At 47.5% G+C, this 23562-nt stretch overlaps 1 protein-coding gene and 1 long non-coding RNA gene across 4 annotated transcripts in view; one reads left to right on the forward strand and one right to left on the reverse strand.

The window, feature by feature from the left end:
• The window catches only part of LOC141051776 (complement factor B-like), a 55507-nt gene extending 46342 nt beyond the window's left edge, over positions 1-9165 (forward strand). The window contains exons 16-18 of the mRNA XM_073548800.1: positions 1305-1437; positions 5829-5878; positions 8852-9165. Of these exons, the coding sequence (XP_073404901.1) occupies positions 1305-1437; positions 5829-5878; positions 8852-9010 (342 nt within the window). The 3' untranslated portion in view covers positions 9011-9165. The remainder of the gene's footprint in view (positions 1-1304; positions 1438-5828; positions 5879-8851) is intronic.
• Positions 3956-23562, reverse strand: LOC141051777 (uncharacterized). 3 transcript variants are annotated; one of them, XR_012220693.1, is made up of 3 exons: positions 23393-23562; positions 5474-5685; positions 3956-4232 (listed from the first exon to the last, which is right to left on the reverse strand). It is a non-coding gene; the product is annotated as an uncharacterized lncRNA (long non-coding RNA). The 3 variants fall into 3 exon arrangements; XR_012220691.1 differs by lacking the exon at positions 23393-23562 and adding an exon at positions 23228-23378; XR_012220692.1 differs by lacking the exon at positions 23393-23562 and adding an exon at positions 21963-22111.

Consider the following 23562-nt stretch of genomic DNA (forward strand, 5'->3'; position numbering starts at 1 on the left):
AGAGCTGCCATGTGTGCTGCTGCCATAGAGTTGCCTTTCTGTTCCTTCCTATTATTGAAAAAAAACCTTAATCTAATTTATTCTGTCTTCATTTATTTAAAAATATATTGTTATATTAGCAGTGTCAGACTGGGGAACATTAGGCCCACCAGATGAATTGATTCTGAGGGCGCACCTTTCATCTATAAAGCCAATGCCTTATCATTAAAGGTGTTTATCATACCAAGGCTTATTTGTCTTGTCATAACATACACATGACAGCTTCCTTTCCTGCTTCTATGAATATTAAAGCATTGAGAGAAACAGGAAGAGAAGTTGGTCTTCACATGACCACAAGAATGCAAATCGCATGAATATGAGCTCCCCTACACAGTGATTTTCCCCTATACAAGTTAGTACAGTGTGATGATCCCAGAGTGACACCAAGAAAGTTTGATGCTCAAATGTGTTATCATGTCATCACAGCCCCTTATACACAGTATAATAGTACCCACTACTCCATATACACAGTATGATGTATCCACAGTTCCCTATATACAGTATGGTAGCATCCACTGCTCCCCTATTTATAGTATGATGGCACCCACAGCTCCCCAATATGCAGTTTGATGGCCCCACCGCTCCTTATATACAGTATGATGGCCCCACAGTTCTTAATATATGATATGATGGCCACACAGCTCCCTTGTATATGGCATGATGGCCCCCACAGTTCTCTTTATACAGTATGATGGTTCACAGCAGCCTATGTACAGTATCATGGCCTATACAGCCTCTCTATATACAATTTGATAGCCCTAGGGGTCCCTACATAAAGTATGATGTCATCACAGCCCCTATAAACAGTATGATGTCCTCACACCTCTCTATACACAGCATGATGTACCCACAGCTCTTTTATATACAGTAAAATAACCCACAGCTCTCCGTATACAGTGTGATTGCCCTACAGCACCCTATACACAGTATATTGCCCCCACAGCTACCTATATACAGTATGATGCCCCCCAGCTCCCTGTATATAATACAATGCCCCCACAGCTCTTCTATATAGAGTGTGGCGCCTTCACAAGTAGTGACTGATAAAATAAAAATGCAAATATACTCACCTAGCCACGTTCCCCCTCCATGATGCTTAATTCTCTGCATCGTGCAATTTGAGGCATGACTTAGTGCTGTCTCAGACGCACAGGCTGCATGTCAGAGGCTGAATGGAGTCATTGGCTTTCATCCCCAGCATTGTATTCAACAGTATCTGCAGTCTTATGTTTGCTCATTACTATAACTTACCTTCTTCTCCACAGAGGCTCGCCTGTCTAGAGGATACCAAAAAGATAGACAAATTCAAGGATATTCCGGACATTAGAGACGCAGTGACCGAAAATTTCTTATGTACAGGGGGAATAAATCCTCAAGTGGATCCACAAACTTGCAAAGGTAAATCATGTGCAGGTGTCATAAAGTTGTAGAGGTGGGCCGAGCTGGGGGGGTGGTCCCTCTTTATACCGCGCAGAGATGTAACAGAGACACGATGGAGGCAAATGTCGGGTACAACAGGTCCAAGCTTTATTCTCTGGCCGCCCACTTGACAGCCTCCACAGTACACCGCACTTCAATGCAATACACTTTACTTCGCCTTACTTGTCAGCCCTCCGTTTCCTGAGCCGCTTCCCTTACACCATACTTTACACTGGGGACGTGTATGCTTACACCGTCCCCTCTTCACTCGTTGACACTCCTGTCAGATCCGTCACTGTGGCCGCCCTAGGCCTGTAACCAACAGTACTTTTACTGAACAGTCGTCTCTCTCAGTACGGTATGCTTTACCTCGATGCCTCGTCTATTCTGCGGTATTTTCCTGTCAGGACCACCCCCTGACGTTCTCTCTCCTCAGTCCCCCTGGTTTGGTTTTCCTCAGAGTGCCCAGACTGTCGTAGTCCTCCTGTCACTTGAGCTCCCCCTGGGGATGGGAACTTTCTGGAACCCTCCCTCAGTATTTATAGCATTCCCGGTCCCCTGTCACTGTAACTCCGCCCCCCATAACCAACGGTTTCTAAAGCCCTAAGCTGATGTCAAGTCCTTTGCTCACACTCCTCCCTGCCATCTAATGGTCAACCCAAGGTACTGCACGTCCACTACACTTTCCTAGCTGTTTCCCCACTGTAGTAACTGACACCTGTCTAAACTGTGCAAACCTATCTTTCTCTATTCTGACATGTCCGTCCGTCCATGAGGTCACCTTCACTACAAAGTGTTAGAAGTTTTGCTAATTTTTCCTATCTTCATCATTGTCACTACCCACGGTACCTGTAATCTGTGTGTATAGCTGGCAACCACATCCTTATTACCCCTGCGCACTGCCGCTGTGCTGCCTATTTCAATGTCCCTGCGATAGAAAATGGAAGAGGATGCAAAGTAGCAGTCTTCCTTCAGAGATAATTTTGGAAAACCCACCTGGATTGGGATTAGGAGTGGTTTATATTTGGCAGCTGACGCGCCCCAGAGGCCGTGGGATACTCGGTACCGGGCCGGTCATATTAAAGGGATATGTCACAGTGGTGGTGACCTGGTCCGTGGCCCCAGGCAGTCATGTAAAATGGGAGTATTGACGGGCAGCATGGTGGCTCAGTGGTTAGCTGGGGTCCTGGGTTCGAATCCCACCAAGGACAACATCTGCAAGGAGTTTGTATGTTCTCCCTGTGTTTGCGTGGGTTTCCTCCGGGTACTCCGGTTTCCTCCCACACTTCCAAAGACATACTGATAGGGAATTTAGATTGTGAGCCCCCATCGGGGACAGTGATGAAAATGTGTGCAAACTGTAAAGCGCTGCGGAATATGTTAGCGCTATATAAAAATAAAGATTATTAAGATTATTATTATTAGGGATAAAGTTTATGTAGTGATTCGTGACGCCAGTTGGAGTGTTCGACTGTAGTATAGCCGGCACTGCAGATGATCCCTGGGGTAGTAGATGGTGATGACAGTGCAGATGTTTAACCCTCTCCAATCAGGGCTGACCCCCAGAGATTGTGATGGAAGTAGAAGGCACGGAGTAATAAGGCAGGAGACAAGGAAAGTCACATTATCATTTACTGTAGTTCAGGTGCAGTTCAGAGGAGATATTACAACTCTCACCAGGTTACAGTCTGCTCTGCAGAATGGGAGTTATCCTTCACTCTGCTGTGACTCGGTGTAAGCTTCCTGATATTCTAATCCCTTCTGGGACCAAGGCTTCCCGGAGTCTAAAACTTCCAGTATAGCCACTACTCACTGTGTATTCCTCCTCTGGCAACTTGCAGCTTGGATCCTGTGTGAAGCTCAAATTCCTTCTTGCACTATCCTTCACTGATCCTAGTTTGCTGCAGTCTTCCCGGGGAAAACACTCCGCTGTTGGTTTTATAAACTCACACAGTCTCTCAGCTTACCACCCTGCTCTGAAAGCATGGATGGCCTAGGACTCCCTGATTCTTCTTAGCTTTTCTCCTGGAGAAAGCGCATGTCATGGCTTCCAGGAGCGTTATCCATTCTTCACTGAAAACAACAACTTAACTTCTCCCCCTCCCAGATAGGGTGTGTCTGCAAAGCTCTAAGCTTCAGACAAATAAGGGAGTGAAGTAAATTGTGTGTGTGTTGTGGTCTCTAGCAGAGAAAACATAACTCCCAGTGCTCACAAAACACATGCAAAACAGTACATATTTAACCCTTTTGTGGCAGTAAAGACGCAGGGCGCCACACAGCCATTATGGAAAACCTTTTTTTTCTCTTCTTTAACTAGTTCAGGATCACGGTATTTTTTTCCTATTTCTGACTAGGCACATTTTTGGGTTTTTATCACACATGCGTTTTTTAACAACGCTGAAAAAAAGGATATTCAAATCATTTTGTATCTTTTTTCTTCGATACAAGGAGCCTAATTTTTGTGTCACTTTTATTTAAACATGAAATACAGTACCTGTCTGTTTTTCAATTTTATTTAATTTCTTACTACCACAAAGAGCTACTAAAAAAAAACATTTTAAATTGTGCTCCCCTTTCCATACAAACTATTTTTATACATTGGACATATTTTCTATAGGAGTTTTTCGGACTGCATCCGCTTCAAAACGTGCCTGAAGCATTTTAATTAATTTCTATCGTAAAGCCACTTTGTTGTTCGTATGTTCAGTCTTGTGAGATTCAGGTTGTGAAAAATGTCTCTTCCAAAATGCTTCAAAAATTCTTCAAAACTTCTTCTGAAAACAAAAAAAAATTAAAAAATTTCTCTGTGAAAAATATTGGAGATATAATTTCATGCCGATCTTTGCATCCTATGTGGCATGGGATTATTGTGCAGACGGAGTTTTGAGCCCTGCGGATTTTTCCGTGCAGAATGGAAGAAAACCGCAGGTCAAATGACCTGCATTTTTCCTGCGGATTTCTTCCATTTTTCACGCGGTTTTCATGCGGTTTTTGTGCGGTTTTCCATTGCGGTCTTCCCCCTGCGGATTTGGTAACAGGGGAGATAGAAAACCGCACAAAAGAAGCAACATGCTGCGGATTTTGTACCGCAGGAAAACCGCGCGGAAAAATCCGCAGCGTCTGCACAGCGTTTTTTTTTTTTCATTCATTTTAAAGGTACTGTACATCACAATGCGGATATGCAACGTTTCTGCGCGGTAAAATCCGCTGCGGAAACGCTGCAAATCTGCATCGTGTGCACATGGCCTATGACCTCCTCCAGTGTGCAGCTAGCTCAGCAGGGGGGGGACAATACTCAAAGGCTGAGAGTGACAGATCTAATACCTTGAGTCAGGTCACAGCAGAACAAAGGTCTTGCTTGAAATGTGGATCTAAACTATGTTGTCTAACTGCTTTATTGAGTCATATATGATTTCATAAGGAGAATATGGACTTACCATATGTCCTGGCCACACACCAGTTATATTTCCAAGATCCCCAGAACATGGCCAGTGCCTGGCTGGGTCTTAACCCATTCTAGCAACCAGGGGTATGGAGATACATAGAACAGCCAGTAGAAACCAGATAACAAAGCTGAATTTGGTCTTAAAGCGTAGCAGTGGCCCAGCTGCATCAAATGGCTCAAGATCCACCACCCTAGAGCAGTCCAGAAAGGAGTTATGATCTTTTATAGGTTTTGGAAATTGCAGCTGCAGAGGCAAGGGGAGAGGATTTGTGTTCAGCCCAGAGGGTAGGAGGGGAGAGACCCAAAGTGACCCAGTGTACGGTCATGTGGTGGCTCTTCCTGTGATGCATGTGGTCCACTTTAGAAGTGGGGGCCAGATCGAGTAACATGCTGAGAAGGGACCGAGGAGACAGCTGGCAACCCATGCACCCTGTGGCCCAGCGCACCCATAATCTAACATCACCTGGTTGTGTGAGAGTGTGGTGCCACGTCAATGACTGCGTGGACCCCATCCTTTCACTCCCTGTGCCTCCCTGGACCTGTGTGGACAGGAGCCTGCGCCAAACTGACCTTGTATGTCCCCAGATGGTGCAGAATGTCACGTTGATGTAAGGAGATCATTCCTTGTGATCTCGCTGACGTAATAGTGACGTCATGAAGAGTGGCGAGGTGAAGGATCATCATATATGGTTGCACCATAGGTTTTCTGTGTGATCTCTCTGGTGTCATACTTCACATTCCCAAAGAACATTTCCAATTGAAAACTCATTGTTTTTGACCACCTAGAAAAAAAAATTCATCAGCACCTTCCATCCATAAGGCTTCTTAATCTTAGCTGTAAATGGATAGATTCAAGTACATAATAGGAATATACTGTATGACCAGCTGTGAAATGCATCTACGTCTCCTTTTCTTCTGATTCCAGGTGACTCTGGAGGTCCTGTTATTGTGCCCTACAAACAACGCTTCATTCAGGTAAGTGACCAACACATAGAAGCACATTGCATATTCTCTTTTTGCTTCATGTTAAGTCACTCGTGACAGTTTGCTCTAGTTATGTCCTAATGGAAATATCAGTAATTGTGCACCAGATAGAGAGGAAGGAACGGGATCTGTACCCCGCCAGCAATCTTCTGTGTGCAGATGAACTGAAAAGTGATGGCAGTACAGAGGGATGATGGGAGGAACATCACCGTGACATTTGTTCTCAGGAAGATGAAGGGTGATGTAGGTCGAGCACCTACTCTGTATCCTGTGACTTATATTTGTCTGATTCAATTATTGTTAAATTAAAAAAGAAAAAAAAAAAAGTGTGTTTTCCATCATTTTCCCAATATAAAAATGAAACAGTCATCTGTGCCCCACAAAAAAAGAGAGGGGACATTCAGGCATTGGACGGCGTTTGTGTTTAAAGGGTTAAAGAGGTTGTCCACTACTTTATCACTGATGATCTATCCTTGTGATTGGTGGGGGTGCGACACCTGGCACCCCCACCCATCAGCTGTTCCCAGTGTTGGCAGCCGGAACTGCTTATTTGCAGAGCTATACAGCGCAGCTCCATCACCTCTATCGTGGTTGTGGCCGGGTACTGCATATCTGCCCCCGATTCAAATCAATAGGGGCGGATGTGCAGTACCTGACCTCAGCCATTTTACAATTGACAGAGTTGCGCTCTATCGCCAGCCCTGAGAGCCACTGATCGGCGAGTGTTCCGGGTGTTGCACCCCCACCAATTAGACATTGATGACCTATGCTAAGAATAGGTCAACAGTGATAAAGTAGTAGACAACCTCTTTAATGCTCAGTACCGTGCAAGAGTTCTAGGGAGGTGTGAAAAAAATGCTGTGGAGTAATAATGCTTTTAAAAATTGAAGTGTTAATAGTTTATTTTTCATCAATTAATTAAAAAGCAAAACAAATGAAAATCAAATTAATATTTGTTCTTAATGACATTGGTTGGATGTTTGGGGTCTTTGTCTGACTGCAGAATAAATTTGGAGACCATCAGATGCCTCCCTGATGGTTTTGTATGATAGATAAGTATCTGAGTCAATTTCTTAGTAATGAGGACACCATTAATTATGACCAAATCTTGAGCTCCTTTTGCTGAAATGCAGCCCAAACCTGGCATACCCTCCCCCATGGGAGCACCTGCTTCCATTTTTTGCACCCAGTTCCTACGTTTTCATGCGTAGTTGAGTTGGTTGGAAGAGTTCTTTCCATGTAGAGGGTTTGATTTTTATGTCTGCAATTTTTCAAAGAAGCTACTTCTTACCAGCCTTTTACAAACAGTAGATGGGTGTAGCTATGTCCCCTTGGTTCCATCCAGGTCTGAACTGATGGCACTGCTGGACCATGATTTTGAAGTAAGCATGTGTCTCATATCTGCTGCATTGTTTTTTAGCAGCTGACTATAGCATGTACGATTCTCAAAGTTGCCCATTTTTTAATGCTTTTTCAAAAGAGATTGTACAGCAGTATATCTTGGGAGCCCAGTCTGCTTTTAAATAATTTCCTCAGAGACACCTTGCTGATACAGTATAACTACCTTGTGTCTTATTGTTGTGCTCAATCTTGCCATAGTGCATGACCTGTGATGATACTGTTTTCCACAACTTATTGTCTATTCCTCACCCAGTTTTCATCCTCCCACACAGCTGTTTGTTTCAAATTAATAACTGCGTATCAACATATATATGAAAATTATGACTATTATCACCTGCTTAGTATAATTGGTTGCTCATACACCTGACTATAATTCTACAAAATTCCTGATTTTGTGCAAGTGTATCTAGAAGAATTGATGCTGAACACTTCTGTTTTTGAAAGCTTCTTACTTTGCAGCATTTTGCACACCTACCTAACACTTTAGCACAGTACTGTAAACGAAAAAGGTTATTAACCCTTTCACATTCAATTATGGATATTTACATCATGGAATGAATAGGGGAATGTGGAGCTCCACAGAGGGCCTGTGGTGTTATTCAGCCAGTTCGTGTCTAACTGCAGTGACCGGAGCTAACTCTGATTGCTGCTGCTATCCCTTAAATATCACTGTCAGTCATTGACAGCAGCATATACTGTAAGGCACACAATCTTGCCCAGGCATATGTTGAGCCACCTATTAGGTCCATAGAAATTGAAATCATCTTACTTTTAACCACATCTGTAGAAGTCTGATCTATGAAATTATAAAATGTTTTAACTAGTATGGTAAATGTCATAAAAAAATGAGAAAAACTAAACGAAAAATTGCTGTTTTTGCTAGTCACACTTCCCACAAAACTCAATAAAAATCAATCATAACATTTTAACAACCAAATGTTACCATTAAAAACGAGAGCTTAGCATGCTAAAAACAAGCCCCAATACTGGTACAGTAAAGGAAAAATAAAACACGTATGCGTCTTAGAAAAATAGGAACACAAGCTAATTTTTTTTTATCAAGTTCTGAACTTCTTTAAGCCCCTAAAACAGAAAAAAGAAGGTTCATATTTAGTATGACTATAATAACCCTAATCTGCAGCATAGTTTTGTCAGGTCATTTTTATTGAACTATTAATGCCGTAAAAATTAAATGGTGGAATTGGGTTGTTCATTTTTTTTTGTTTATTTTCTTTTTTTTTCACCATTTCATCTCATTTAATTTTTTTCCCTAATGTTGTGCAGCTTAGCAAAATATTAAGCCTTCTATATCACTGGTTTCCAATACATTATATACTTTAATAAACTGCAACACATACCACAAATAAACCTATGGCTCTTGGAAAAAGGGGAGCATAAAATGAAGACTCAAAAATGAAAATTGTCCATGTTCCAATGGGATTAATGTTATGTTAACAAAACGCCGAAAACTTTGTATGCTTTGTAGGTTTTTGTTAGATTTCAATGTTTTGTGTTTTTGTTTTATAAGTTTTGTACTGATTTCACCTGTCCTTGACGTTTTAGGTTGGCATTATTAGCTGGGGGACAGTGATCAGTTGTAATGGACCTAAAAGAAATCAGGGGCCGGTTCCGGCGTTGTCTCGTGACTTCCATATTGATATCTTTAAGATGTTGCCTTGGCTAAAGGACAAGTTGAAGGAAGATTTGACATTCCTGAACTAATACGTGTAACGATTGGACCACGTTAAAGACATAAGCTATGGTTGGATTGGCTTCACGAAAAGTTTTCACAAGTGATAGTAGTAACAAAAAGCACCACCGGCGTTACATTTTACAAAGGATCCACTGCACAAATGAAATAAATCTAATTTCTGGAATTATATACACATTACTTCTAGAATTAAGACTATTGACCCCTTAGACTTCCTGAATATGAAAAATATTATAAATTTTAGCCTTATGTAAGATCAATTACAATAGGATGTCCAATTATAAATAAGTCTGGCACTTCACTTCAGATAAACACAATTTTCGGACTAACATGCCATGTTGCCAAATGAAGAGATCCAGAAAGTGACTAAAATTACAATGCTTTATTATTAATTATAAAAAAATACATATTAAAACCATTGTAAAACAGTATAAGAGTGCCCTAACTAGGAGGGACATTTGGCTGTGTTAGAACATCTGACTTATCAAAAGCCCATATCATAAGACCAAGCAAGTATAGTTAAAGTCAAGTGACTCACTAAAAACATTAATAAAGTAAAAAAAGAAAAGCAGCACAAAAACATAAAAAAGTGGACTTTATTGCCCCATGGCATGGTGACGTTTCGGATACAGTATCCTTTCTCAAGCTTGAGAAAGGATACTGTATCCGAAACATCGCCATGCCATGGGGCAATAAAACCCACTTTTTTATGTCTTTGTGCTGCTTTTCTCTTTTACTTTATTGCAAGAAGCCACTAGATTGTTGGTTGGAAAAGCTTTGCACACCAATAGAGATATTGTTTGGTGCTGTTCCAATTTTTCTATTTTAAAAAGATTAATAGGCGCACCCAGAAGAAGCTGGATGCGAAATATGCCTTGGGGTGAGGAGGGATGCTGTGATTTCTGAGTGGCTGCAATCCTCACTGCTACACCACTGTTTTGGTAATATGTATTGCTTATTTTCCTATGATTGCACATTAATATAGCCTTCATTTATCCTGGCAGCAAATATATGGTACATACCTATTAATCTTTTTAGTGAGTCACTTGACTTTAACTATACCTGCTTGGTCTTATGATATAGGCTTTTGATAAGTCAGATGTTCTAACACAGCCCAATGTCCCCCCTAGTTAGGGCGCTCTTATACTGTATTACTATGATTTTAATATGTGTTATTTATAATTAATAATAAAGCATTGTAATTTATGAAAGATCAGTAGTGCAAAGAGTAGGTGGCGATGTTATTTGCTTCTGTTATTTTCCAATATACGGTATACATAAAGACTGTAATCTGATTGGCTCTTGTGAGTAACACCCCCACTTATTGTCTGAACCAATATTAATGCATGAAATCCTGTTTAATCTGATTTATGCAATATAATGTCATTCATTTTTCTTACATTGTAAAAATTCCTGACACACAAAAAAAAATATTTAAAAGTTTCAATTTGGCCAGAGCAACCCTCCATCTATAGTTTTTACATATGTAATTGATTTGAGGAAAATCTCATTTGAAGGTGTTGTCCAGTGAAAACAAGTTATCATCACCTATCCATTGGTAACTGGAAATGGGTACATCAATTTGCAGAATTCCATTCCATTGGGCAGGTCAGTCGTTTTTGGCCACTGGACAGAAGGCTTTTTAAACTCCTACCTTCCGGGATCCCTAGCATGGCTTTTGGTTAGGACTGGTGCAACTTCCTCATTGTGAAGTAAAGCACAGTTGACAATGCACCTGCCTCGTTTAATCGAATGCAGAGCTGAGGATCCCGGAAGATATGAAAGCTTCAAGCTTCCTGTCCAGCGGCCAGAGACTAGTGACCTGTATCGTAAATTGATCCACCGATCTCTAATGATAGGGTAATAGTTGAGAAGGAGGAAAAGGTAATTGTGGAGACATTGTAGATCGAATATCAGAATTTCCAACTGGAGTTCCTCCTGTGGGTGCCGCACCCACTGGTGATTACAAACAAAATGGTATAGAAAGGGAAATTCGTCTGCACAACCATCCAGGATATGATATGTCTTTGGCATAATTTATCATATCCAGGACGTTTGTGCCGATGAACTTCTCTTTCTCTACCATCTCCAATGTTAACTTATAGAGGTTGTCCACTATAATAATGTATAATAATGTCTCGTCAGGGAAAAAAATTCCACATTCTGCCAATCGATAAAGGTCCTAGCAGTCGTACCCCCAACAATCAATAAAGGAGTTGTCCATTACTAGGACAAACCCTTCTCATTTCTCATGTTTGGTCCCGTTAAATTAAAAAAAGCTTATACTCACCTCCTGTGCCGGTACTGTTCAACAGTATCGACACTCCCTCTCCCAAGCACATGTGATGTTGTTAAGTCATGTGAACCTTGCGACAAATAAGCACTTGCGTCACTGTACCCACCTTCAGACGTATAATTAATCAACAGGAAGTAAGAGTCGTGGACGGCTGCTCACTTCCTGTGAATTACTTATACATCTGAAGGAGGGGACAGTGATTCCAGCTCATGTGACATATTAACCTCAAGTGAACCCCGGGAGAGGGAGTGCTGACCCCACTGGAACAGCGCCGGCACGGGAAGTGAGTATAAGCTTTTTAATTTTAACAGAACCAAACATGGGAAATGAGAAGGGTTTGTCCTAGTAGTGGATAACTCCTTTATTGATTGTTGGGGGTACAACCGCTAGGACCCGCATCAATCGGCAGAATGTGGAATTTGTCCCCAATGAGACATTTTTATACCCGTTAGATTGGAGAGCTACAACCTATGTGAAGAAAGTCTTTACCTCCTCAGCACCAGAATTCTGGAGAAGAGTTCACTTACATATATTTTATTTTTTACTGCTGGTAAAACTATATTTGTATATATATGTAATCAAACTGATCTGTAGAATAAAGATCATACAGTATTTAAGCCACATTATGAATGGTTCAGAGTTTATTAAAAAATATATTTTTCAGAACAAATTGTCATGCCACCGCTGCGGCCGCCTCCAGCTCCTGTCCCTCTGCCGCCGCCGCGGCCGCCCCCAGCTCCTGCCTCTCCATCGCTGCCTGCGTCCATCACGTCACCTCCCCCCGAGCCCCGCTGTACTCACCGGCCCTCGGCGTCTCGGCGAACGCCCCCCCTGGTCCCTGCTCCTGTCATCCGTCGGGGGCGCGCGCGCACAGAGTTCAGGGGCACACGTGCATCCTGTTGCTAGGCAACCATGCCTGTCAGCCCAGCCTTCTCCCCAGCCTGCTCTATGGCTTGGAGGTTCCTGACCCAGAAGTCCTCTGCGTACTCTGATTATCAGGCCGCCCCTTCTTCCGGGCTGTGCCTGACCGTCATTTGTGCTATACAAGTGATTCTGGCCCCACGTCCTCTGACGCTCCTTGCCTTCTCTGTTGCTAGTCTGTCTCCTTGCCTGTGTCCTTACGCCCTCCATGTGCTTTCTCCTAGTGCCTGCTCTCCAGTGTCTTCGTATCCTGCCATGTTCCCGTACCTATGTTCCAGCCGTGTCTTCCCGCCAGTGACTACCATATGTCCGTGTTCCTGTGTCCCAGCCGTGTCTCCCTGCCAGCATCACCACTCTCTCCGTGTTCCTGTGTTGCAGCTCTGTCTGTCTGCCACCAGTCTGCCTTGTCCTTCCCTGAGATCTGTTGTTCCGTCCCCGGGTGCCAGCTACCATGGTGATAGTCTCTCCCGGGCCTGCCCCTAATGCTCCCTGTATAGGGGGTGGTCCACCTTGTCTGCTCATCCGGGGGAGGTTCGTTATCACGGTCCAGTGGGTCCACCCTTGGAGGTCCACTCATCATCACAGCACGGTCAGGCCATGGACTCCGCTGGTACCTCTGCTCCCGCCCAGAAGGAACTGCTGTTCCTACGGGAAAACCAAACCCGGATCATGGCTTTTCTAAAGTCCATGGAGTTCCGTATTTCAGCTTTACAACCCACTGATCCAGGGAACGCGTCCCAGCTGGCTAGCCTCCAGCAGGAACTGGCCCAACAACTCGACACCCAGGCCAACATCCTAAATTACATGGCTTCCGTGGATAACCGTCTTTTATCCCTGCAGTCCGCCGCCTCAATCCCTGTCCAGTCTCCTGCGCCACACCCACCACCCCGCCTGGCTAGACCTCCGCGGTATAGCGGAGATCCCAAATTATGTTGCGGGTTCCTCAATCAGTGCCAATTGCACTTTGAATTACTGCCACTACAATACCCCACCGATCGGGCTAAGGTGTCCTTTGTAGCATCCCACCTGGAGGGAGAAGCTCTGGCCTGGGTGAACCCCCTCTGAAAGCGAGATGACCCCCTGGTCTCCCAGCTCGCTACTTTTCTTGAAACTTTTCACAAAGTCTTTGATGAGCCCGGACACGTGTCCTCCACCACCGAGTCCCTTTTTAATCTCCACCAGGGCACTCTCTCAGTTGGCCAGTACGCCATTCGCTTCCGTACCCTGTCCTGGGATGGAATAATGAGGCCTTGGTGGGAGCTTTTTGGCGCGGTTTGTCTGCCCGGATCAAAGATGAGCTGGCAGGTCGGAACACGCCAACGTCTTTAGAGGATGTAATTTCCCTGGCAACGCGCATTGACTTGCGTTTCCAGGAACGCTCCCGTGAAGCCGCCAGGGAAAGGAAACCTTCCAGTCTATCCTTGGTCACACGCAGTCCGCCCCGCCCGCGACTCGCTTCTGCCTCCTTGGCCTCGGCACCTGAACCCATGCAGGTAGACCGCCTCAAGCCAGCAGAGCAGCGTCGCAGAGAAAGAGTCGTTTAGGGTCTCTGCTTCTGCTGTGGCAGCGCCGCCCACCTGCTACGTTCCTGTCCGGAGAGGCCGGGAAACGCCTCCGCCTTGGTCAGGTAAGAGAGGCCTCCCTTTAGTGCCACTGATACCTCTTTACCCTTAACCCTCTCTGTTTTATTGAATCTGGGCTCTTGTCGCTTCTCGGAGGTCGCCTACATTGATTCTGGGGCAGCAGGGAACTTCATTCAGCTCGAGGCGGTCAAAAGACTCCGGATTCCAGTCAGGTCCTTGGAAACTCCTCAGTGGATAGCTTCAGTTGATGGCAAGCCTTTGCTTGAGATTGTCACCCAGGTCACCGAGGAGGTGGAGCTACAGATCGGAGCCTCGCATCGGGAAACATAGCCTTCTACGTGCTCCCCTCGTTGTCTCATACGCTGTTATTAGGCCTTCCATGGTTGAGAACCCACGAACCCATCCTTGATTGGCGATCTGGTGACATCCTACACTGGGGTCAATCTTGCCAAACCAAGTGGCTATGTGGTGCCCCTGAGGCTCAGTCGCCACAGAGGTACTGCACCTTCTCCTAAGGTGTGGTGCCCCACCATCCAGGTAAGGTGGGAACTCCTGACCACGCTCCAACACTCGCACCCCACACAACAGGGTAGTTCAGCAAAGCCACATTGCGGCTCTTTGCTTAGAGTGTAGCAGAGCACCTTTGGTGGCTCCCAGTTTGGAACACGAAACATGCTGGGAGGTGGGTGGAGTTGAGAATACATAAAAGTGGGAAGGTTTAGGATTTGAGGTCAGTCAGTCAGTCAGTTGGAGAGACTGAGGGAGGAAGTCACTCAGAGAGGAGTGAGGAAAGAAGATCCCTGAGAGAGGGATGGAGGAAGGAGTGCTGCAGCAGACCTCAGTGACCCGGGTCTCCTGGCACGGGAAAGGAAAGAAGGAGAAAGACATTGAACTGAAGCCTGAGCTTCCATAGGAAAGAAAGACAAGTACGGAACGTAGGAGAATAAGAGAACACAGAGGACGTGGGTTAGAGGAAGAACCCTGCCTAGAAGTTCTAAGCGCAAGGCTAGGGCCCGGTCCCCGAGGTTGTATGGACACTAATGGTTCTGCAGCAGACACCGGTGGAGTAGTGGGCTGTAAATGCACTACTCCCATCTAAGACTTGGGGGCACAACAGCAACACGGATAGAGAGCAGGGACTCAGGAGTAAGGAGTCCCCGAAGCAGGCTACAGCTGTCTGCCATACAAGTAGAGTTCTTGGGAACATCTGTTAGGAGGAACTCCAGTGTAACTCAGTACTAGGAGATCTTCACACTAAAAGGCGCTATAAGAAGAGACGTTCAGAAAGGCACATGTTGGCGGAGCGTTGGAAGGGAGCATTCCATCTTGCCTGGAGGTTGGCTGAGTCCCTGACCCGGAGGACGTGGCACGGAGGCCGGCACCTGTGTGTACTACAGACTGTGAGTAAAGCTTTGGAACTACAAGCCCTGGTGTCCTCCATTGATTCTTGCGCCAACACATCCAGCACCGCTACATCTGGGTACCAGCTTCTACACCGCTTGCGCCTCTCCTCTTCCCCTATATCCACACTGCCCTGGGGCTACAGCTCCACCTGTGGGGAGCTTCACCATCTTGGCTGCAACCCATCACCAGCCCCAGAGGATCTGCAAGCAGCGTCGGCCTAACATCTCACTTGCCGAACACCACAGGTGGCGTCACGAACTATTCCATCTAACTACATTCCACCATTCACAATTTCCCCAGTACTTGGGCACCCAGGGCCACGGTCCGGGTCACTGTGGCTGTGACACATCCCACTGACACCAGCCCGGTACAGAGTACGCCACAGCCCAGGGAGGGCGACCCAACATGGCGTCACGAACAGGATAACGAGACCCGATGCCATCGAACAGGATGACGAGACCCGATGCCATCGGGTTCTGTGTGCCTAAGATTTGTTGAGAATGTGCAGAAGACCCAATTTAATAGACTGTAAAATGAACCTTAAAAATGGCGGCTGGCACGGAGAAGAAGGGCGTGACGATATGGGAGGTCCTAGGAAAAGACCGCGAACAGTCTTGGGCCTCCCATGCCTGAATTACTATGTGACAGCAACATGGCCCACCCCTCGAGGTGTTCGTATACTGGCTTGGTATGGAGGCGCTGGAAGAAGACGCCGCCCCAAGAAGGAGGGGCAGAAGCCAGTGGCTGGAAAGGGGCCGAGGCAGGAAGAAGAATGCCAGAACGCCATTTTGGAAGAAGAAGGGAGGAGGCCTGCGGAGCGCAGGGAGGTTATGCTGCATCTCCCTGGCGCCATGGCTGAAGGCTCCAACCCAGTAACGGAGATGAACCGCCAGCAGCTGGAGGAGGAGATTGCCCGGCTGACCCAATGTCTGCGACTGAGGCAGGAGGCCTTGTGGAGGCTGAACTGGCAGCACGCCCAGGAGGGGCCTACACCTGTGGTAACCGCCGCTGCTGCACCGGAGCTTCCCCAGGCAGATTCCGCTGAGCCTGCCGTCGCCATCACACCACCGGCAGCATCCGGAGCCCCCTCGCTGCCGCCACTGGAAGAATTGTCTGAGGCCCCAGGAGCTGAAGCGGAGGAAGAGAAGCCCCCGTCCGGACCTGACATGGCTGCGCAGGTCCCTACAGAGGCCCCCGCGGACCTGGAGCCGCCGTTAGCTCCACCGATGTTCACGGTGATGCACCGAGCGGCGTCCACTGCCACCATGCCTGCACCAGGAGCAGACCCCACACCACCAGGAGGCTCCAGGTATGTCTGATGTCCCTGTACATGGGAAGGCCCTGGGGTGTACCGCGGTCGCAGCGGCTTGCCAGGTCGTGCTAGATCTGGTCTGGGACCAGAATGCCTGTCCCCGGGCGTAAACACCGGAACCCCTGACAGTGGCACCGTGGTACCAAACCAGCCTGGATCGGTCTCAGGAGGAACGGGAAGATGATGAGAACTGGGCTAGTTGTCAAGCTACCATCCGGCAACTGGCAGCTGAACACCGGGAGAGGGAGCAGCGCCGGCTAGCGGTACTAGGCCCAGATTTGGACCGGAATGAGCGGACCCGTGCCGGTCATTATGGTCCCAGAGATGCGGCAGGTTGGGGCCACATTCTGAATGTGAACCATGAGAGAGGGTTCGGCTTCATCCATGACCCTAGCCGGATCTCCGACTTGTTCTTCAACCGGAGATCTGTGGAACCTCATTTGAGAAAGGGGCACCCTGCCAGGAACCTAAGCCCGGGAGATCGTGTGACCTTCACCAGACATGCAGGATTGAGAGGCTGGTATGCTATGAACTTTAGGCGAGTCCCGGAGGATCTCTTCCAGACCTGCAGACAGGAACCATCTACAGCCCCCATGTGCCAAGGTGTACCAAAGGTACGGAAGACCTCAAGCTTCACCCCACTGGAGGAAGAGTACCTGAAGACTGCACATGCGTTTCTTTCATCTGGTAGCAGTTCCCAGTTATCAGCTTCCAGAATCCCAGGAGGGAACAACAACCATAAGTAATAAATCTCGTTGCCCAGAAGGGTATTTGCACAGTTGTGCCATTGTTTTCTATTTTTGCACCAGTTTCCTATTTTTGGTTATCCTGTCCTAGTTTATTTTTCCAGAGTTGCTCAGTTTTGTTGGCAGCCTTTTCCATTTGAACTATAGAGATCATGAATGCTGAGTGATCCAGAACTGTGTTTGTAAATAGTTGCACCTCTTTAGGTGCCCTCTCTTGGTTTTACATAGACACTTTGCGAAGATAAAGTCTACCTCATGTGGAGCGTGACTCCAATCAAAGGACACTGCAAGAGATCCCGGCTGGGAGCGGTGTCCGGCATTTACAAGAATTATTGAAAGTTTTAATGTGAAGTATTTGATGATGTGTCTTATGATAACTGTTATATAAGATGTAGGAATGTTTTAATAAAGAGATGAGAGATTTGAATAAAGAATGAGGACTTGGAAAATGTAGATGGTGAACCAAGTATATAGAAAAGTAGAAAATGTGAAAAAGGAAAGATGATGAAGAAATGTGTTGATGAAGAATACTGACGTGATAGTGAGTGATAGATAATAGCACTTTGAATTTATTGAGAATTGCACTTTTGAATTAAGACTTTAGATAGTTAATTAAGACTTGTTTGCAACGTTCAAGAATGAGTACCTCCCACATTGGGAAGTTTAGTATCAGAAATGTTTATTCAGCATTACAAAAAAATTTGTATGTTCCTGTGTTGCCAGCTTTGTTTGCCTTGCAGCCCGTGGACGTGCAGTGTTTAACAGGGGGGTATGTGGTGCCCCTGAGGCTCAGTCGCCACAGAGGTACTGCACCTTCTCCTAAGGTTTGGTGCCCCACCATCCAGGTTTGGTGCCCCACCATCCAACACTCGCACCCCACACAACAGGGTAGTTCAGCAAAGCCACATTGTGGCTCTTTGCTTAGAGTGTAGCAGAGCACCTTTGGTGGCTCCCTGCTTGGAACACGAAACGTGCTGGGAGGTGGGTGGAGTTGAGAATACATAAAAGAGTGGGAAGATTTAGGATTTGAGCTCAGTCAGTCGGAGAGACTGGGGGAGGAAGTCACTCAGAGAGGAGTGAGGAAAGAAGATCCCTGAGAGAGGGATGGAGGAAGGAGTGCTGCAGCAGACCTGAGTGATCCGGGTCTGCTGGCACGGGAAAGGAAAGAAGGAGAAAGACATTGAACTGAAGCCAGAGCTTCCATAGGAAAGAAAGACAAGTACGGAACATAGGAGAATAAGAGAACACAGAGGACGTGGGTTAGAGGAAGAACCCTGCCTAGAAGTTCTAAGCGCAAGGCCGGGGCCCGGTCCCTGAGGTTGTATGGACGCTAATGGTTCTGCAGCAGACACCGGTTGAGTAGTGGGCTGTAAATGCACTACTCCCATCTAAGACTTGGGGGCACAACAGCAACACGGATAGAGAGCAGGGACTCAGGAGTAAGGAGTCCCCGAAACAGGCTACAGCTGTCTGCCATACAACTCCAGTGTAACTCAGTACTAGGAGATCTTCACACTAAAAGGCGCTATAAGAGGAGACGTTCAGAAAGGCACATGTTGGCGGAGCGTTGGAAGGGAGCATTCCATCTTGCCTGGAGGTTGGCTGAGTCCCTGACCCGGAGGACATGGCACAGAGGCCGGCACCTGTGTGTACTACAGACTGTGAGTAAAGCTTTGGAACTACAAGCCCTGGTGTCCTCCATTGATTCTTGTGCCAACACACCCAGCACCGCAACATCTGGGTACCAGCTTCTACACCGCTTGCGCCTCTCCTCTTCCCCTATATCCACACTGCCCTGGGGCTACAGCTCCACCTGTGGGGAGCTTCACCATCTTGGCTGCAACCCATCACCAGCCCCAGAGGATCTGCAAGCAGCGTTGGCCTAACATCTCACTTGCCGAACACCACAGGTGGCGTCACGAACTATTCCATCTAACTACATTCCACCATTCAGAATTTCCCCAGTACTTGGGCGCCCAGGGCCACGGTCCGGGTCACTGCTGCTGTGACACATCCCACTGATACCGGCCCGGTACCGAGAACCCCACGGCCCTGGGAGGGTGACCCACCTGCCTCCCGTTCGGCTGTTAAAATCTCCTCCCTCCGCCTCGGTACCTGCAGACTTACCTCAGCCTTACTGGTCCTTCGCTGACGTCTTCAATAAAAAAGAAGCTGAGAGTCTGCCCCCGCATCGTCCTTATGATTGCCCGATCGATCTGCTTCCAGGCTCCACTCCACCCAGAGGCCGTATTTACCCGTTAAATCCTCTCGAGTCCCAAGCCATGACTGAGTACGTCCAGGAAAATCTGGCCAAGGGTTTTATTCGGAAGTCTTCGTCACCCGCAGGCGTGGGGTTCTTTTTTGTCAAGAAGAAGGACGGGTCTCTTCGCCCCTGCATCGACTACCGGGGTCTCATCGCTATTACGGTAAAGAACAAGTATCCGCTCCCTCTCATTCCAGAGTTGTTTGACCGGCTGCGGGGAGCACGAATCTTTACCAAACTGGATCTCCGTGGAGCCTACAATCTTATCCGTATCCGTTCCGGTGATGAATGGAAGACCGCGTTCAACACCTGGGATGGCCACTATGAGTACCTGGTGATGCCCTTTGGCTTGTGCAATGCCCACCGCAGTGTTCCAGGAATTTGTGAGTGATATTTTCCGAGACCTGCTGTACTCGTGTGTAGTGGTATACCTGGACAATATTTTAGTTTTCTCGCCTGACCTGCCTACCCATCGAAGGAACGTTCGTCTAGTACTGCAGCGCCTGAGGGAGAATCGCCTCTATGCCACGCTCGAAAAGTGTGCCTTTGAGCAATCGTCTCTCCTGTTCCTGGGGTACATCATATCCGACTCCGGCTTGCGCATGGACCTGGATAAAATGTCCGCCGTGCTCAATTGGCCGCGTCCTCATGGTGTCAAAGCGATTCAGCGATTTCTCGGATTCGCGAATTACTATCAGCAGTTCATCCCTCACTTTTCCTCGCTGACCAGTTCCATCTCTTAAATGGGGTCTGAAATGTGATGACTGTTCCTATAAAGCTGTGTGTTGTGTTTCCCCTGCAAATCCTGTTTTGGAGTCTTCTGTGTGTCTGGAGGGCATTCCGGAGTGCATAAAGGCTTTAATCTGATTGGCTCTTGTAATCCCCCGCATATTGTTTAACTAATATTTACACATGAAATCCTGTCTATTCTGTTTTACACAATATAATGTCCGTTATCCCTTTTTCTTATATTGTAAAAAGATTATTCCTGGCATAAAAAAAAAAATATTAAAACATTTAATTTTGACCAGACCAACCCTCCATCTATAGTTTATACATATTTAACTGATTTGAGGAAAATCTCGTTTAAAGGGGTTGTCCAGTGAAAAGAAGTTATCACCTTTCAATGGATAGGTGCAAGCCTATGGGTGCAAGAAACTCAGACATCACACGGACCATCCATGTAGCTTGCGACAAATACACACACATTTTCCTCATTTCAGCCCATTGAGCCATTTAATTCAATGGGGAAAATCAGTGAGAAATGTAAATCCATACGCATGTCATACGGAAGTCATACGGATATATAAGTGCAAGAAAATCGCATTATCGCATTGCGAACGCATTACACACAAATGACCATACGGAGAACACTTGTGCAACTCTCGGCATGGCGACTCGGACCAATTTTCCATATGTTTAGTGTGACGCTGGCCCAACTCTTACCTTCCAGGATCTTTAGTGCGGCTTTTGATTAGCAAGGGATGAAGAAGGGGTAATGTGAGGGGCTCAGTATGCAGAAAGCGCAACATGGAGGCTCAGTATGGAAAAGGGACAGTTTTGGGTGCTCAGTATGGCAAAGGGACAATTTGGGGGCTCAGTATGCAGAAGGGGCAGCATATGGGGATCAGTATTGAAAAGTGGGATTAGGAGAGTGGCGGTTATAGTATATAACGGGGGATGGTGTGGCTGGAATAAGCATAGCAGAGGACAATGTGGAGGCCATGTATCATAAGGCTACTTTCACACATCAGGTTTTCGGCGTCAGGCGCGATCCGGCGTCGTGCCGGAATGCCGGATCCGGCAAATGTTTTGTAAAGCCTGATGTGCCGGATCCGGTTTTCTGCCGGATCCGTCTTGTTCTTGACAGACAAAACCGGATCCGTCTCATCCGGTTCATCCGTTTTTCTATCCGTTTTTCGACGGATTACGCCGGATCCGGTTTTTAAAATTGACCCTTGTGGCCTTCCGAACGGGATTGGCTACTGGAAAACTATATATAGCATGTTCCTACAGCCCTTCTTTGACAGGTTGTAGAGAAGAAAGTGCAGGTTGGAGAGAAGAGCAAGTTACTGGCGAAGATGGATGTTGTCATTGGAAATATTACCACTAGAAGTTCTGTGACGGTTTCAGTAATGAGGGACAATTTTGCACTATACTTTATGTCACCTCAAGGCAGAGTACACTGGCAGGATGACAGAGTGTGAAAGATTTGTGCCCTAACCAAACTTGTGTACCTTCTGGACCAACAGTCAGGGCTGGATTAAGGGCAGCCAGGGCCCGGGGCAGTTCAGACTCTGTGGGCCCCCCTCGTCACGTGACGGGGGTCACGAATCGTAGAGCCACACTCTACATAGAGAATAATGGGGCCTCCAGCACCGACCTCCACCCGCAGAGCCACACTCTACATAGAGAATAATGGGGCCTCCAGCACCGACCTCCACCCGCAGAGCCGCACTCCACATAGAGAATAATGGGGCCTCCAGCACCGACCTCCACCCGCAGAGCCGCACTCCACATAGAGAATAATGGGGCCTCCAGCACCGACCTCCACCCGCAGAGCCGCACTCCACATAGAGAATAATGGAGCCTCCAGCACCGACCTCCACCCGCAGAGCCCCACTCTACATAGAGAATAATGGAGCCTCCAGCACCGACCTCCACCCGCAGAGCCGCACTCCACATAGAGAATAATGGAGCCTCCAGCACCGACCTCCACCCGCAGAGCCACACTCTACATAGAGAATAATGGGGCCTCCAGCACCGACCTCCACCCGCAGAGCCGCACTCCACATAGAGAATAATGGAGCCTCCAGCACCGACCTCCACCCGCAGAGCCACACTCCACATGGAGGCTCCATTATTCTCTATGTGGAGAGTGGCTCTGCGGGTGGAGGTCGGTGCTGGAGGCTCCATTATTCTCTAGCACCGACCTCCACCCGCAGAGCCGCACTCCACATAGAGAATAATGGAGCCTCCAGCACCGACCTCCACCCGCAGAGCCCCACTCCACATAGAGAATAATGGAGCCTCCAGCACCGACCTCCACCCGCAGAGCCACACTCCACATAGAGAATAATGGAGCCTCCAGCACCGACCTCCACCCGCAGAGCCGCACTCTACATAGAGAATAATGGAGCCTCCAGCACCGACCTCCACCCGCAGAGCCACACTCTACATAGAGAATAATGGGGCCTCCAGCACCGACCTCCACCCGCAGAGCCGCACTCCACATAGAGAATAATGGAGCCTCCAGCACCGACCTCCACCCGCAGAGCCACACTCCACATAGAGAATAATGGAGCCTCCAGCACCGACCTCCACCCGCAGAGCCGCACTCCACATAGAGAATAATGGAGCCTCCAGCACCGACCTCCACCCGCAGAGCCCCACTCCACATAGAGAATAATGGAGCCTCCAGCACCGACCTCCACCCGCAGAGCCACACTCCACATAGAGAATAATGGAGCCTCCAGCACCGACCTCCACCCGCAGAGCCGCACTCTACATAGAGAATAATGGAGCCTCCAGCACCGACCTCCACCCGCAGAGCCGCACTCTACATAGAGAATAATGGAGCCTCCAGCACTGACCTCCACCCGCAGAGCCACACTCTACATAGAGAATAATGGAGCCTCCAGCACCGACCTCCACCCGCAGAGCCCCACTCCACATAGAGAATAATGGAGCCTCCAGCACCTACCTCCACCCGCAGAGCCGCACTCCACATAGAGAATAATGGAGCCTCCAGCACCGACCTCCACCCGCAGAGCCGCACTCCACATAGAGAATAATGGGGCCTCCAGCACCGACCTCCACCTGCAGAGCCGCACTCCACATAGAGAATAATGGGGCCTCCAGCACCAACCTCCACCTGCAGAGCCGCACTCCACATAGAGAATAATGGAGCCTCCAGCACCGACCTCCACCTGCAGAGCCGCACTCCACATACATGGCTGCTCTCAGTGCTGTGCGCACAGGACCTGTGATGAGGTCACAGGAGGGGAGGAGACAGGGGTCACATGATCGGGGGCCCTG

The sequence above is a fragment of the Dendrobates tinctorius genome, unplaced genomic scaffold (genome assembly GCF_039654945.1).
Source record: "Dendrobates tinctorius isolate UK_male_01 unplaced genomic scaffold, ASM3965494v1 ptg000158l, whole genome shotgun sequence".
NCBI classification, from domain to species: Eukaryota; Metazoa; Chordata; class Amphibia; order Anura; family Dendrobatidae; genus Dendrobates; species Dendrobates tinctorius.